This window comes from Vulpes vulpes, chromosome 12, assembly GCF_048418805.1.
Source record: "Vulpes vulpes isolate BD-2025 chromosome 12, VulVul3, whole genome shotgun sequence".
Taxonomy (NCBI): Eukaryota; Metazoa; Chordata; class Mammalia; order Carnivora; family Canidae; genus Vulpes; species Vulpes vulpes.
The window spans coordinates 110193396-110205451 of record NC_132791.1 but is presented as its reverse complement, the minus strand read 5'-3'; the positions used below and the strand labels follow the sequence as shown (position 1 = coordinate 110205451).

At 48.0% G+C, this 12056-nt stretch overlaps 1 protein-coding gene across 20 annotated transcripts in view; it reads right to left on the bottom strand.

Annotated features, from left to right (window-relative positions):
* The window catches only part of FEZ1 (fasciculation and elongation protein zeta 1), a 43090-nt gene extending 33658 nt beyond the window's left edge, over window positions 1-9432 (bottom strand). For 6 of the 20 annotated variants that reach the window (XR_011995777.1, XR_011995780.1, XM_072729417.1 and 3 more), the window contains exons 1-2: window positions 9249-9432; window positions 3074-3429 (exon numbers count right to left, since the gene is read on the bottom strand). Coding sequence is in view for 15 of the 20 variants with exons in the window: in XM_072729417.1 (XP_072585518.1) it covers window positions 3074-3384 (311 nt within the window). In the remaining 5 variants the exon portion in view is untranslated. Of the gene's footprint in view, window positions 1-3073; window positions 3430-8235; window positions 8621-8680; window positions 9175-9248 lie in introns of those variants that run through there. The other 14 variants (XR_011995778.1, XR_011995781.1, XM_025998966.2 and 11 more) reach the window with 9 other exon arrangements.
* Window positions 9433-12056: the final 2624 nt, after the last annotated feature.

Genomic DNA, 12056 nt, shown 5'->3' with positions numbered 1-12056 from the left:
CTATTAGCAAATAGTTCCACATGAGAATGAAAGAAATCCAAAGTTTAAAGGGAATTACTGCGATCGCTTTATGACTTGTGCTATCTTTAAGGAGGTTTGAGATTTTCACAGCCTTTTGTTTTATGGTTCCATTATCTAGTTCTAACCCAACCAAAACACGGTCAATCCGTTTGTGGATGAAATACCCATCCCAATACCAAACCTAAGCAAATTTATTACAAGCTATGCTCAGGAGAATCTTAACCAGATTAGATAGTAAATTACCTTTTTCCTTCATCATAATTTTATAATTGAGGAATCTGGATAGGTATCTATAGGCACAATGTACAATTTAACTCCGATTTTTATTTTAAGTTGAAAAGATTGGGCAGCCCTGGTGGCTTAGCGGTTTAGTGCCACCTTCAGCCCAGGGCGTGATCCTGGGGACCTGGGATCGAGTCCTGCGTCAGGCTCCCTGCAGGGAGCCTGCTTCTCCCTCTGCCTGTGTCTCTGTCCCTCTCTCTCTCTCTCTCTCTCATGAATAAATAAATAAAATCTTTAAAAAAAAAAAGTTGGAAAGGTCTAGATGCACTGGTTAGAAAGCGCAGTGTTAATTTCTCTACTCCTGGCTTCGTCCCTCTACACTACCCCCAAATTGTACTTTATCTCTAAGGAACTATTCAACCTTTGGTCTTTTAGCTGAGGCAGTCAATGAGGCAGGCAAGTCAGAAAAATCAGGGTGAGCAGACCAATAACCCCATGTGACGGTAATTAACATTGAGTGGCCTCTGCTAATGCGCTAGAAGAGAGTAAGAACCTGCTCACTGGGCCTTCATCCTTAATGAGGCGCAGGGTAGGGAGGGTTAGATAGGGAAGAAATGATTTGTTGGAAGCAAAAGGAATGGCACGCATCTTAAAATGTCATTTTCAGAGCACAGCCTGGGTGAGGTAAGGAATTAGGTTCTTTCCAAGTCCTTAGCCTCGCTTCATCAGGATTGAGCTCTGGAGGTTTCAAAGATGAGGACCCACGCAGTCGACTGAGTTAAGTGACTAGCCCAAGGTCACACAGTGAGTTAGCAAAGAGTATGAAAATTATAATTCATAGTCTTTGTATTTCTAGTTCATTGCACCAGGCAGTGGGGGAAAAAAAACCGCTGTATAATGAAGCCCCAGAGCCATTCTTTTGAGACTTAAAGTAGTCGAACAAATCATAACAGGCTCTGAATTTAAGAAGAATCAGCTTGAAACTTAAAATTGAATTAAAACACCGAGCCCACAGTTACAGTACTGGTCACCAGAGTAAAAATGTTCTCTCTGGTCATGACTGCAGGCCAACATTAATTAAAAAGGAGAGAAGGAAATGGTGTGGCTCTGGGAATGCATTACCTTCACCTACAAGGCCAGCTATTAGTGCTCACCCAATTCCTTCGACATTCAGTATTTCATTCAAAAAATATTACTTTGATTCCTTACGACACACCAAGCCCTGTATTAGGCATGGGGATATAATGGTGCGTGAGACAGACAGGGAGGCCCTGTACACTCACAGGCTCATCCAGTAACCAGCTACCTCTCACCCAGGTCAGGCTCCCTTGTCCTAGGACACGTCCTTTTACCCCACTTATATATGGGCAACTCCCCCCACCCTGCCTCCACTCAAGTTCATAAAAAGAGAAAAGGAAGCCCAGTTGTTCCAAGGTTCCATTACAACTACTTGACATTTCTTGTGTGATGCCTTAAGAACAATCGATGCATATTTTACCTCTACGGGGAATTCAGGCCTATTTTTACTAAGTGCCCAAAGCACCCTTCCTTAATTTATGCACCGAATTATACCTTTCTTTTTTTCTACGATTTTGTTTATTTATTCATGAGAGACACAGAGAGAGGGGCAGAGACAGGGGCAGAGGGAGAATCAAGCTCCCTGCCGGGAACCTGATGAGGGCCTTGATCCCATGATCCCGGGATCACGACCTAAGCCCAAGGCAGACGTTCAACCACTGAGCCACCCAGCGGTCCCCCTCTTTTTCTTTTTCTAGTCACTCCTCAAACAGCGCTTTACTCAAAGTCCTTTTCTTGACTCATGTGAAGACCCCAGAAGGCGGCTGGTAAGTGACACAGGAAATCCGCATACTCAAAAGCCATGTCACCTAATTACCACCCTTTATTGTGCCCAAGGTAATTCCCTGGGCTCTCAGTTCACTTTGCATGCTTTCTTATTTGGACAGATCTTAACATTTATAGATGACTTTGGAGTCCTGAGGGGGGTTTGTAAACAGATGATTTTCACAATTCTGCTGTTTCTTGAAGCAAATTATTCAGGTGACAAGATTCCTCTGTCACAGTTAATTACTTTTTTTTCCCCGTGGTCCTTATTTCTAATACCTGGGTGGATTACTACTGATATAAAAAAACACTGAGGGCAGCCCGGATGGCTCAGCGGTTTAGCGCCGCCTTCAGCTCAGGGCGGGATCCTGGGGACCTGAGATCCAGTCCCACATCCAGCTCCCTGCAGGGAGCCTGCTTCTCCCTTTGCCTGTGTCTCTGCCTCTCTCTCTTTCTCTCTCCCTCTGTCTCTCACGAATAAATAAATAAAATCTTTTTAAAAAAATAAAATAAAACTAAAGTTAAGTGTCTGCCTTTGGCTCAGGTCATGATCTTGGGGTTCTAGGTTTGAACCCCTCATCGGGCTCCCTGCTCAGTAGGGAGTCTGCTTTTCCCTCTCCCTCTACTTCTCCCCACTGATTGTGGGCTCCCCCCCCCCAACTCTCTCAAGTGAATAAAATCTTAAAAAAAAAAGAAAACTGAAGACAGACCCTAAAATGGATCATGCTCCTAAAATTCCATTTCATATCTAAGAAAACTTATATTCTAAAAATCTGTCATTCTTTTAAGGTTTTAATTTTAGGAAGCTCTACAGGTTGCTGTAAAGGAACATAGCAGAATAATGTCAGCAATTACCAGGACCCTGCCCCACTACAGAAAAAGGTAAGTGATGGGCCGTGAACCCACAGACAGAAACCAGTTCTACGTCAAGGAGCCCCAGTCTACGGGCTTGTGTCTGAAGCAACAGAGGGCAATTAAGACTTCTTACTCCTCATCCTGCAGGGTCTCCTCCTCCTCTTGGATCTGGAACTGGTTCTTCACGGGAGCTAGGGTCTCCGTCTTGGCATTGTAGTTCCGAAAGCAGACATTGAGCTTCTCATCAAATTCATTCACGAGGTCCTCCATGGACTTGAAGCTGATTATTTCAGAAGAAAAATTCTCAAGCTCAGAGAGGGAGGGGTCCTCTAGATGGTGGGGAGATGAGCCATAGAAACTCGGCGGTTTCTCCTCCTGGCCCTCTGAGCAGCAGGGCCGAAGATCCTCAAACTCTTCATCCAAACTCACCAGTGGGGCCTCCATTCTTGCACAGCAATGGGACAATTGCCACTTTCAGGATTCGTTTACCTAGGAGAAAAAAACAAGGTGACATGAGCTTGGACTGGGCTACTGCACCAGCTCTGCCGAGGAACCATCACCACGTATCCCACGACTCTATCCCTCTGAAAACGAAGATTCTAACTTCCCAGGTACCCATTGCTGCCGCACTTCCTCACTGTCATACATGTAAGGCTTTCAAACAGTGTCATCAGTGTGAAGAACCTACGTGGAGTAAACTTTGGAGACGTACCAGCTTCTGGTCCCCTGCTCCAAAAGACAGAGTGGTTAAGTATGTAGCCCTGGGACCAGCCTGCCCAGGTTTGCACCCTGGTCCCACCCCTACTGGTTGCAGCCTCATGAGTTACTTAATTCTCTGTGCTTCCTTTTATTTTTCTCAAGACAGAAATAATCATCTTAAAGCAATTGTCTTAAGGTTAAAAGAGTAAACTCGTGTAAGTGCTTAGAACAGTGTCATCGTTGATCCATATGTTCTCCATTTATTATTGTTATTGTTATTATTATTACCATAGGTCCACATTATTATTATTATTATTATTATTATTATTATTACCCATAGGTCCACCTCCTTAACCACATGCTCTGAAAACCAGAAGTCTTTCATAACCTATTTGGTGGCAAAACCTGACCTGACCTCGCTTGGCAACCAAACCTGATCTATGTGAATATAAAGTTGCTTATGGTTTTAATTTATCCCATTTAGTGTGTTTTTGCTGCAGAAATATTACTCTTTTTTTAATTATGGTGATTGCTGCCCCAGTCCCCAGGAGATGTTATGCAGAATACACACTGTATTACTGGCTTCTAAAATGCCTGGCCCCAAGGCTTTTGTATAGGGATTCACAGACCTGGATATTACTACCCTCATCAACAAATAATAGACTAAGATACAGAGCTTATGTCTAAGGCTAGAGGACTGGACCAAACAATTGGTTATCCTGAAGGAGAGAGGATAAGGCCACGAGCTCCAAGGTCAGCCTCCGTAACCATCTCGGGCACTGCATGCTAGAAAGCTGCACACTCAGGCCTGCTTTCCTTTCCACATCTCCGGGTCCTCCTCATACACTGCCTTTGACTGTGGTTTATCCAACTGTGTGGCTCTCCAAGCCCTTCCCCAATTTTAATTTAAATTCCTCGAGGGCACAGAAGTCCCCTGGAAATCATGCATGGCTCCGAGCATACACTGCTCTGCGGCTAAGGCAATCAATCAATGTGCACTCACTGAAAAATGATCATCTGCCCCCACATACAGTTTCTCATTTGTTTTTTAAATTTATTTGAGAAAGAGCACACAGAGGAGAGTGAGAGCTGAGCAGGAAGCCCCATGTGGGTCTCAATTCCAGGGCCCTGGGATCATGACTTGAACCAAAGGCAGATGCTTAACTGACTGAGCCACACAGGTACCCCCAGTTTCTCATCTTCAATTTTAGGCAGCGCAGCATTATTATCTACCTTTCTCTATATACTCAACTTTCTTCCCTGTAACATGGAAAAGTAACCAAACTTTTTTCTTCTCTCTACATGAGTAGTGATCCAGTTAGATACTGAAATTGGAACCACCAGCTGAGGAGAACCGGACAGGCATCAAAAACCATGGGTTTTGCCCGGCAAGTACCAGTCTCCATCTCTGCCTATAAAACTTAAACTCTAAATAAGTGAGGCAAAGGTCATGCCAGGCAAGGACCTGGCTACCTCTTACTGGGATTATACTAGGTTTAAGCCAATTACCGTCACATCATGTCAAAACATATTCTACATATTTACAGTTTGCAAAGGCCACATGATAAGATGTAAAGATAAAAAGATATATAAAAGCAGTATGATATCTTAGAAAGAACATATGCTCAAGAGCCAAACAGACCTGCCAAAGTGTAGCTAAGTGACAAGCATCCCGGTCCTGATTTTCCAATCTGTTAAAATATGAAGATGTTGGTGTACAGCTAACAGCTTTGGCAGTTAATTTTAATAACTTATTAACTTAGTTAATCTTAATTATACAAATCTATATTAATAATGCATTTTATTTAATTCAATATATCCAAAAGATTGCATTCCAACATGTAATCTACATTTTAAAATATTAGTGAAACATTTTACATTCTTTTTTCATGCCATGTCTTTGAAATCCAGTGTATTTTCACTGTACATTTCCATTTGGACTAGCCACAGGTGGCTTGTGGCTACCATATTGGACAACACAGCTATAAAGCAATACACAACTAACTGCCAGTCAAGAATTCATCATCTAGGGTCTACAGACCCCTAAAGGGGCTCTTTAAATATAACTATATTTTGTGTACTTAAAAATATTTTGAAGGGGATGCCTGGGTGGCTCAATGGTTAAAGCATCTGCCTTTGGTTCAAGGTGTGATCCTGGAGTGCTGGGATGGAGTCCCATATCAGGTTCCCTGCATGGAGCCTGCTTCTCCCTCTGCCTGTGTCTCTGCCTCTCTATCTCTCTCTCTGTGTCTCTCATGAATAAATAAATAAAATCTTTTAAAAAAAAAACATATTTGAACGAGGGATGCCTGGGTGACTCAGTGGTTGAGCACCTGCCTTCAGCTCAGGGCCTGATCCCACGGTCCTGGGATGGAGTCCCACATCAGGCTCCTCACAGGGAGGAGCTTCTCCCTCTGTCTATGTCTCTGGCTTTCTCTCTGTGTCTCTCATGAATAAATAAAATCTTAAAAAAAAAAAAAACATATTTGAAGGAGAACACCATAGGCTCTACTTTGCCAAATGGGCCAAAGCACAAAAAAGATTGAGAATCTGTGAGTGCCAAAGTAAGTTGAGAAAAGATCGCAGAGCACAATAGGGCGCAAGGAAGGCTTTACAGATGAAGGATTTGTGTGGACTAGAGCTGGAATCTGAGATAGCTAAGAGTCTGGACTCCAGGAGAGTCTGGACTCCAGGTTCTCATGCTGATCCTATCCCTTCCTAGCTGTGAGACTTCCAGCAAATTATCAGCCTCTGATAGATTTGTGCCTAGGGGGCACCTGAGTGGCTCAGTGGTTGAGCATCTGCCTTTGGCTGCCTTTGGATCAGGATCCTGGGATCGATTCCTGCATCGGGCTCCCCACAGGGAGCCTGCTTTTCCCTCTGTCTCTGCCTCTCTCTGTGAGTCTCTCATGAATAAATAAAATCTTTTTAAAAAGTCTGTGCCTCAGTCTCCTCATCCATAAAAGGAGGTTTAAAATAATATTTAGGGGTACTTGGGTTGCTCTGTCGGTTAAGCGTGGTTTGGGCTCAGGTCATGATCTCAGGGTCATGAAATGGAGCCCCACATCGGGTTCCACGCTCATGGGGAGTTTGCTTAAGATTCTCTCTCTCCCATTCCCTTTGCCCCTCCCCTTGCTCATGCCCTCTCTCTCTCTCTCTCAAATAAATAAACAAATCCCTAAAAAAATAAAATAGTACTTAACTTGAAGGTTATTTTGTAGAGTAATGAAGATAATCTTTGAAAGTGCTAAGCACAATGTATGGCATATGTGATGTCCAATAAATGATCAAATGGGAGAACTATCGCCAAGTAAATTTTATTACCTTTTTTTTCGATATATTTGGTCAAAACTTCTTGGAACACTGGCCCCATTTCAGAAAGACATGAAAGCTAACCAGCTGATGTTCCAGATACTTACACTCCCTTTAAATGTATACTCTTCTCTAAGAAAGAAGAGGGAGCCGGAATGAGTAAACTAGCAATGGGGTGCTAGTTTGCAATGGCACAATCTATTCTTTTAACCAGCAACAAGAGGGCAATCCAACCAGAATCTAAGACAAAGATTGAGTTTTGGGTGTAGGCAACAGGAAGATTATGCTGAAAGCACCTATCCTCAGCCCAGGCAGCCTCCAGAGAAAATGAATTCACCTAGACAATTATAAAAAAAGAACTGGATATCACAGCTCTAGAGTTCAGAAACATGGTCATCAGAACAATCCATAATGTAGCCTGTTTTCTTTTCATCAGCTCACTACCCAGAAGCCAAGAAGCTCTGCATGAATGGCCACCTGGAGACGAAACAAAAACAGAAAGCCTGCTCTGGAAATTGGAAGTCACTCAACACCCAAACTGAGCCAGGTATTTATAGAAAGACCCCGGGCTGTGGCAGAGGCCATGAGAGCTTGGCTCCGGGAGGGGTCTCTGGGTTGGCGCTGGCAGCCCTTCCTGAACCGGTGCCCCTTCTGTCCTTTCTGTAGCTCACTTTCTTTTGCTCTTCTCTCTTGGTGGGGCGCCTTTGCACTCCCACAGAAACGTCCCACTCTTGCAGCCTGGCAAGCTCACCCCTCCTCTTCATTCACAGCTCATCCCGGAGGCCTTCTCCCTGAAAAGCTAGGGTTAATACAATTCATAGCTTATCCTCTTTTCTCTACACTTCCAAAATCAATGTGAAAAAAAAAAAAAAGGCAGGAAGAATGGCAGGAAAAGGGAAGCACAGAAGGGTCACCTTGTCTTTTTTCTCTTTATCCTAGAACAAGCTACAGGGCTATAGTTTATGTCCCATAATCTATTCCGTTTATTTTGGCTCCCAATAGGTGGTGTAATTTGGAAAAGAAAAGACGGCTCCGAGCTTAACAGAGACCCAGTAGGAAACACATGAGCCTCTCCCTTGCAGCATCATGATGCAGCTTGGGGCCGCAGTAACAAATTTTCACTCCCCGCTTTGCAGAGCGGAGCGGAGCGGGAGCCGTGGAGACTTCACCGGGCCTCCGCGCCGCTGGGCCTCTGCACCTCCTAGGAGGCCCCGGTCCATCTCCCGCTTCGTCCTATTACCTGCCCCGCAGTTCAGCTGATTGCCATCCCCTCGCCCGCCTCACCCCTGAAATCTGCCCTGCTGGAGCCACGCAGCTGTCCCACCGCTACTCAGCAAACCCGGTCCGTAGAGACGATCGCGCCAGCTTCCCATTTTCACAGAAACAGTGTCTGCTTGCAAAGAAGTCAGCAACCCCTGAGCGGTGCCGCTTCCCCCCTCCTCCTCCCGCGGCTCCGCTCACCCTCATTGCACACCCCCCTCCCCGCCGCCCCGCCCGGGGCCGTGGGGGGAGAGAGAGGCTTCTCCCGGCTGCACAATGGCTGGCGGCCCTCGGCCAAACGGCAGCGGGACGCGGGAGCGGCGCGGAGCTCCGCGGGGGTCGGGCGGCGACAGGGGGAGCGCTGGGGTGGCGCGGCCGCGCGGCTGCTCCGCCGCGCCCTGCGCCCCGCGGCCCGCCCGAGGGCAGCGCCCCCGCCCCGCCCCGCCCCCACCCGCGTCCTCTCGCCGACCTGCTCCGCGGACAGACAATCGCTCCCGCGGCGTGCGCGGCGGCTGCCAGCGGCTCTGACACTGCAGGAATGCACGGTCCCGGGGACCGGCCCGGCACCCCGCGGAGGGGCTCGGCCTCGGGCTGGGGCTCGGCTGGGGCTGCGGCTCCGGGGGCACAGGTGACCCCGCGGCGCTGCAGAGCGGCCGGGCAGGCAGCGGTCCTGGGAGGAGGTGCAGACCCGCTGCCCCACACCAGCGGGCAGCGTTCCCGGTGCCCCCCGGCCCCCGCCCTCCCTACACACACACACACACTCGCACGCACACGCGCCCAGGCCTGGCTGGGGGGCCAGGCTCTCATCTGCTGCTGCTGGAAGCGCCCGTCATCCCACACCCCCGGCCCGAGGGCGGCCGCCGCGGGGCTCTCGGGTTCCGAGTCCAGCTTGGGACGGGCTGGGGAGCGGGCGGCGGCGCCCCCTGGACCCGCCGGCGGAGAAGCCCGGGCGCCGGGCCTCCCTCACCCCCCCCCCCCGTGCAACCCCCACCCTCGGCAGTGGGTCGGTCGGGCTGAGGTCGCCCCCGCGACGGCACCTGTGCGGGTCCTGGCGGAGGGAGGCGGGTCGCGGGGCTCAGCGGGACACCCCCATCCAGGGCCGCGGGGAGCGGCCGGAGCAGAGCGCGGCGGCGGCGGCGGCGGCGGCAGCGGCGAGCCAGCGAGCGCTCCCCCCGCAGCTCGGCCGGCGCCCGGCTCGGCTCCCCTCCTCCACCCGCCCCCTCCGCCCCCTCCCCGCGCTCGCGCCCGGGCCTCGGGGGCGCGCCCGCGCTCGGGCACCCGCCCGCAGGCACGCGCCGGCCCGACGTCATCGACTCGCTAGCGTTCAGAGCCTTCCAGGCGGCATGTGGCCTGCCTTTATTAATATTTATGCTTACTATTTCTCCCCCCTCTAACATTGGACTTTCGGCTTCCCTCATGAATATGCAGGAGCCCCAGGGGTGTGCGCGCAGGAACCCCCACGCCGGCTGCCTCCCAGCGCCTGGCACTGCAGATGCCCCCTGGAAACCCAGGCAGGGGGCCGAGCGCACGGGCAGGCGGATGCCCCCAAACACACCAAAGGCTCCTTGGACTGCTGGGGCTCCGACTCATTCTACTATACTGGAGACCGAGGTGGGCAAGCGGAGCAGCGCCGCCCAGCCCAAACCCGGGCAGACCTCGAGCCAACAGGGATACATGCGTTCACCGCCGAAGATGCAGGAGGAGAGCTCGATCCGGGCTGATTAAGCTGAGTAAGGTTTCTGGCCTAACAGAGGATGCTTCACCAGGGGGTATAAGGAAGGACCCTGGGGTATTATGAAAATTTCCTCCTCATTCATTTATCTTGTCCTCTATGCACGTCTGTGCTTCTAGATGCTGTCAATACAAAATCTAATAATTCATGAAAGCCGGTAACTAAGAACGCAAGACCTTCAGGTATCAATGAAAGGCACCTGAAGAGCAAGTCTGTTTGGAGAACCCAAAATACTTTCATCAAGTTAGAGACAAGTCAGGGCAGCCCGGGTGGCTCAGTGTTTTAGCGCCGCCTTCGGCCCAAGGTGTGACCCTGGAGACCTGGGATCGAGTCCCACATTGAGCTTCCTGCGTGGAGCCTGCTTCTCCCTCTGCCTGTGTCTCTGCCTCTCTTTATCTCTGTGTCTCTCATCAATAAATAAACAAAATCTTTTTTAAAAAAGTTAGAGATAAGTCAGATAACTGGCGGAAGCATGGTGAAGCTGAGAGCTTCTGCTGAAAGCAGCAGGGAGCCCTTTTTTTGCTCATTTATGCATTTATTCCACAGACACTGGAATCATGAGACAAAGGTGGAGCAAGTGAATAAGGTCCCATCCAGATTCTAGGAAGAGTTGATCACTTTGCCCTTCAGGTGGCATCAACCAGATTGAGTGGAAAAGAAAGAGGTTGTTAAAAGGTCTGAGTCAGAGTGCCTGAGTGGCTCAGTCAGTTAAGGGTGAGACTCTTGATTTCAGCTCAAGTCATGATCTCAGGGTCATGAGACAGAGGGCCATGCTCCGCAGGGAATTTGCTTGAGATTCTCTTTCTCCCTCTGCCCTTCCCACACTCATGCTCTCTCTCACTCTCTCTCTAAAATAAATAAATCTTGGGGATCCCTGGGTGGCTCAGCGATTTAGTGCCTGCCTTCGGCCCAGGGCATGGTCCAAGAGTCCAGGGATTGAGCCCCACATTAGGCTCCCTGCATGGAGCCTGCTTCTCCTTCTTCCTGTGTCTCTGCCTCTCTCTCTCTCTCTCTCTCTCTCTCTCTCATAAATAAATAAAATCTATAAAAAAAAAAAATCTTAAAAATTGAGTGAGGGAGCCTGAGTTATTTTGTTGCGATGATAACCCAGTTCTATGACTTAGGTAAATTAACCTCCTTGCGCCTCATTTCCTTTTCAGTAAAATGAGGATAAATAAAGAGCACCCACATCTGAGGCCTGCTGTAGGATTAGAGGAGTTAATATATGTAAAGTACTGTCAGGCACACTAGAAGGCACTATGTAAGTCTTGGCCGTCATCCTCTTTAAGAAAAGCTTGCGGACACTGTATCAGAGGCCACCTTCTGTCCTGACTTCAAAGCATGGGACTCACAGGTTTGAGAGAGGTTTTCAGGGAAGCACAGCAAAGTGATAAACAGCCTGGGCTCTGCAGAAAATTTCTCAGTGTTCCATTTCTCTGCTGGTGATTCTGCACAAGTTACTTACCAGCTTTGATCCTCAATTTCCTCATCTGTAAAGTGGGGATTCCAGTATCTCCTACAAGGTGGTTGTGCAGATTAAATGAAATAATACACACAAAATGCTTAGCATAGTGCCTGGCATATATTAAGTATTAAATAAGGGAATACTGCTGTTGTTCTTGTTTTTGTGAGGATTTGAAGGAACTAGAAGTTGATGACTGATATTCTAGGCATCTGGAATGAGAATGTCCCAAAATACAAACAAAGTTATTCTTCCAGCAAACATTTCTTTCATTTGATTGTGGCAAAATACACACAACATAAAATTTACCATTTTAGCCATTTTTAAATGTACAATCCAGTGGCAGATAGTACATTCACATTATTATAACAACCATCACCTCTATCATCCCAAACTGAAACTCTATTAACTAAACAATAAATCTCCATTCCTTCTTCCCTGCACATCCTGTAACCACCACTCCACTTTCTATCTCTATAAATTTGACTATTCCAAGTTTGTCCTTTTGTGTCTGGATTATCTCACTTAGCATAATCTTTCACGGTTCAGTATGTTGTAGCATGGGTCAGAATTTCATTCTTTTTTAAGATGGAATGATGTTCTATGGTGTGGATGTACCACATTCTGTTTTGTTTTGTTTTTTAAGATTTA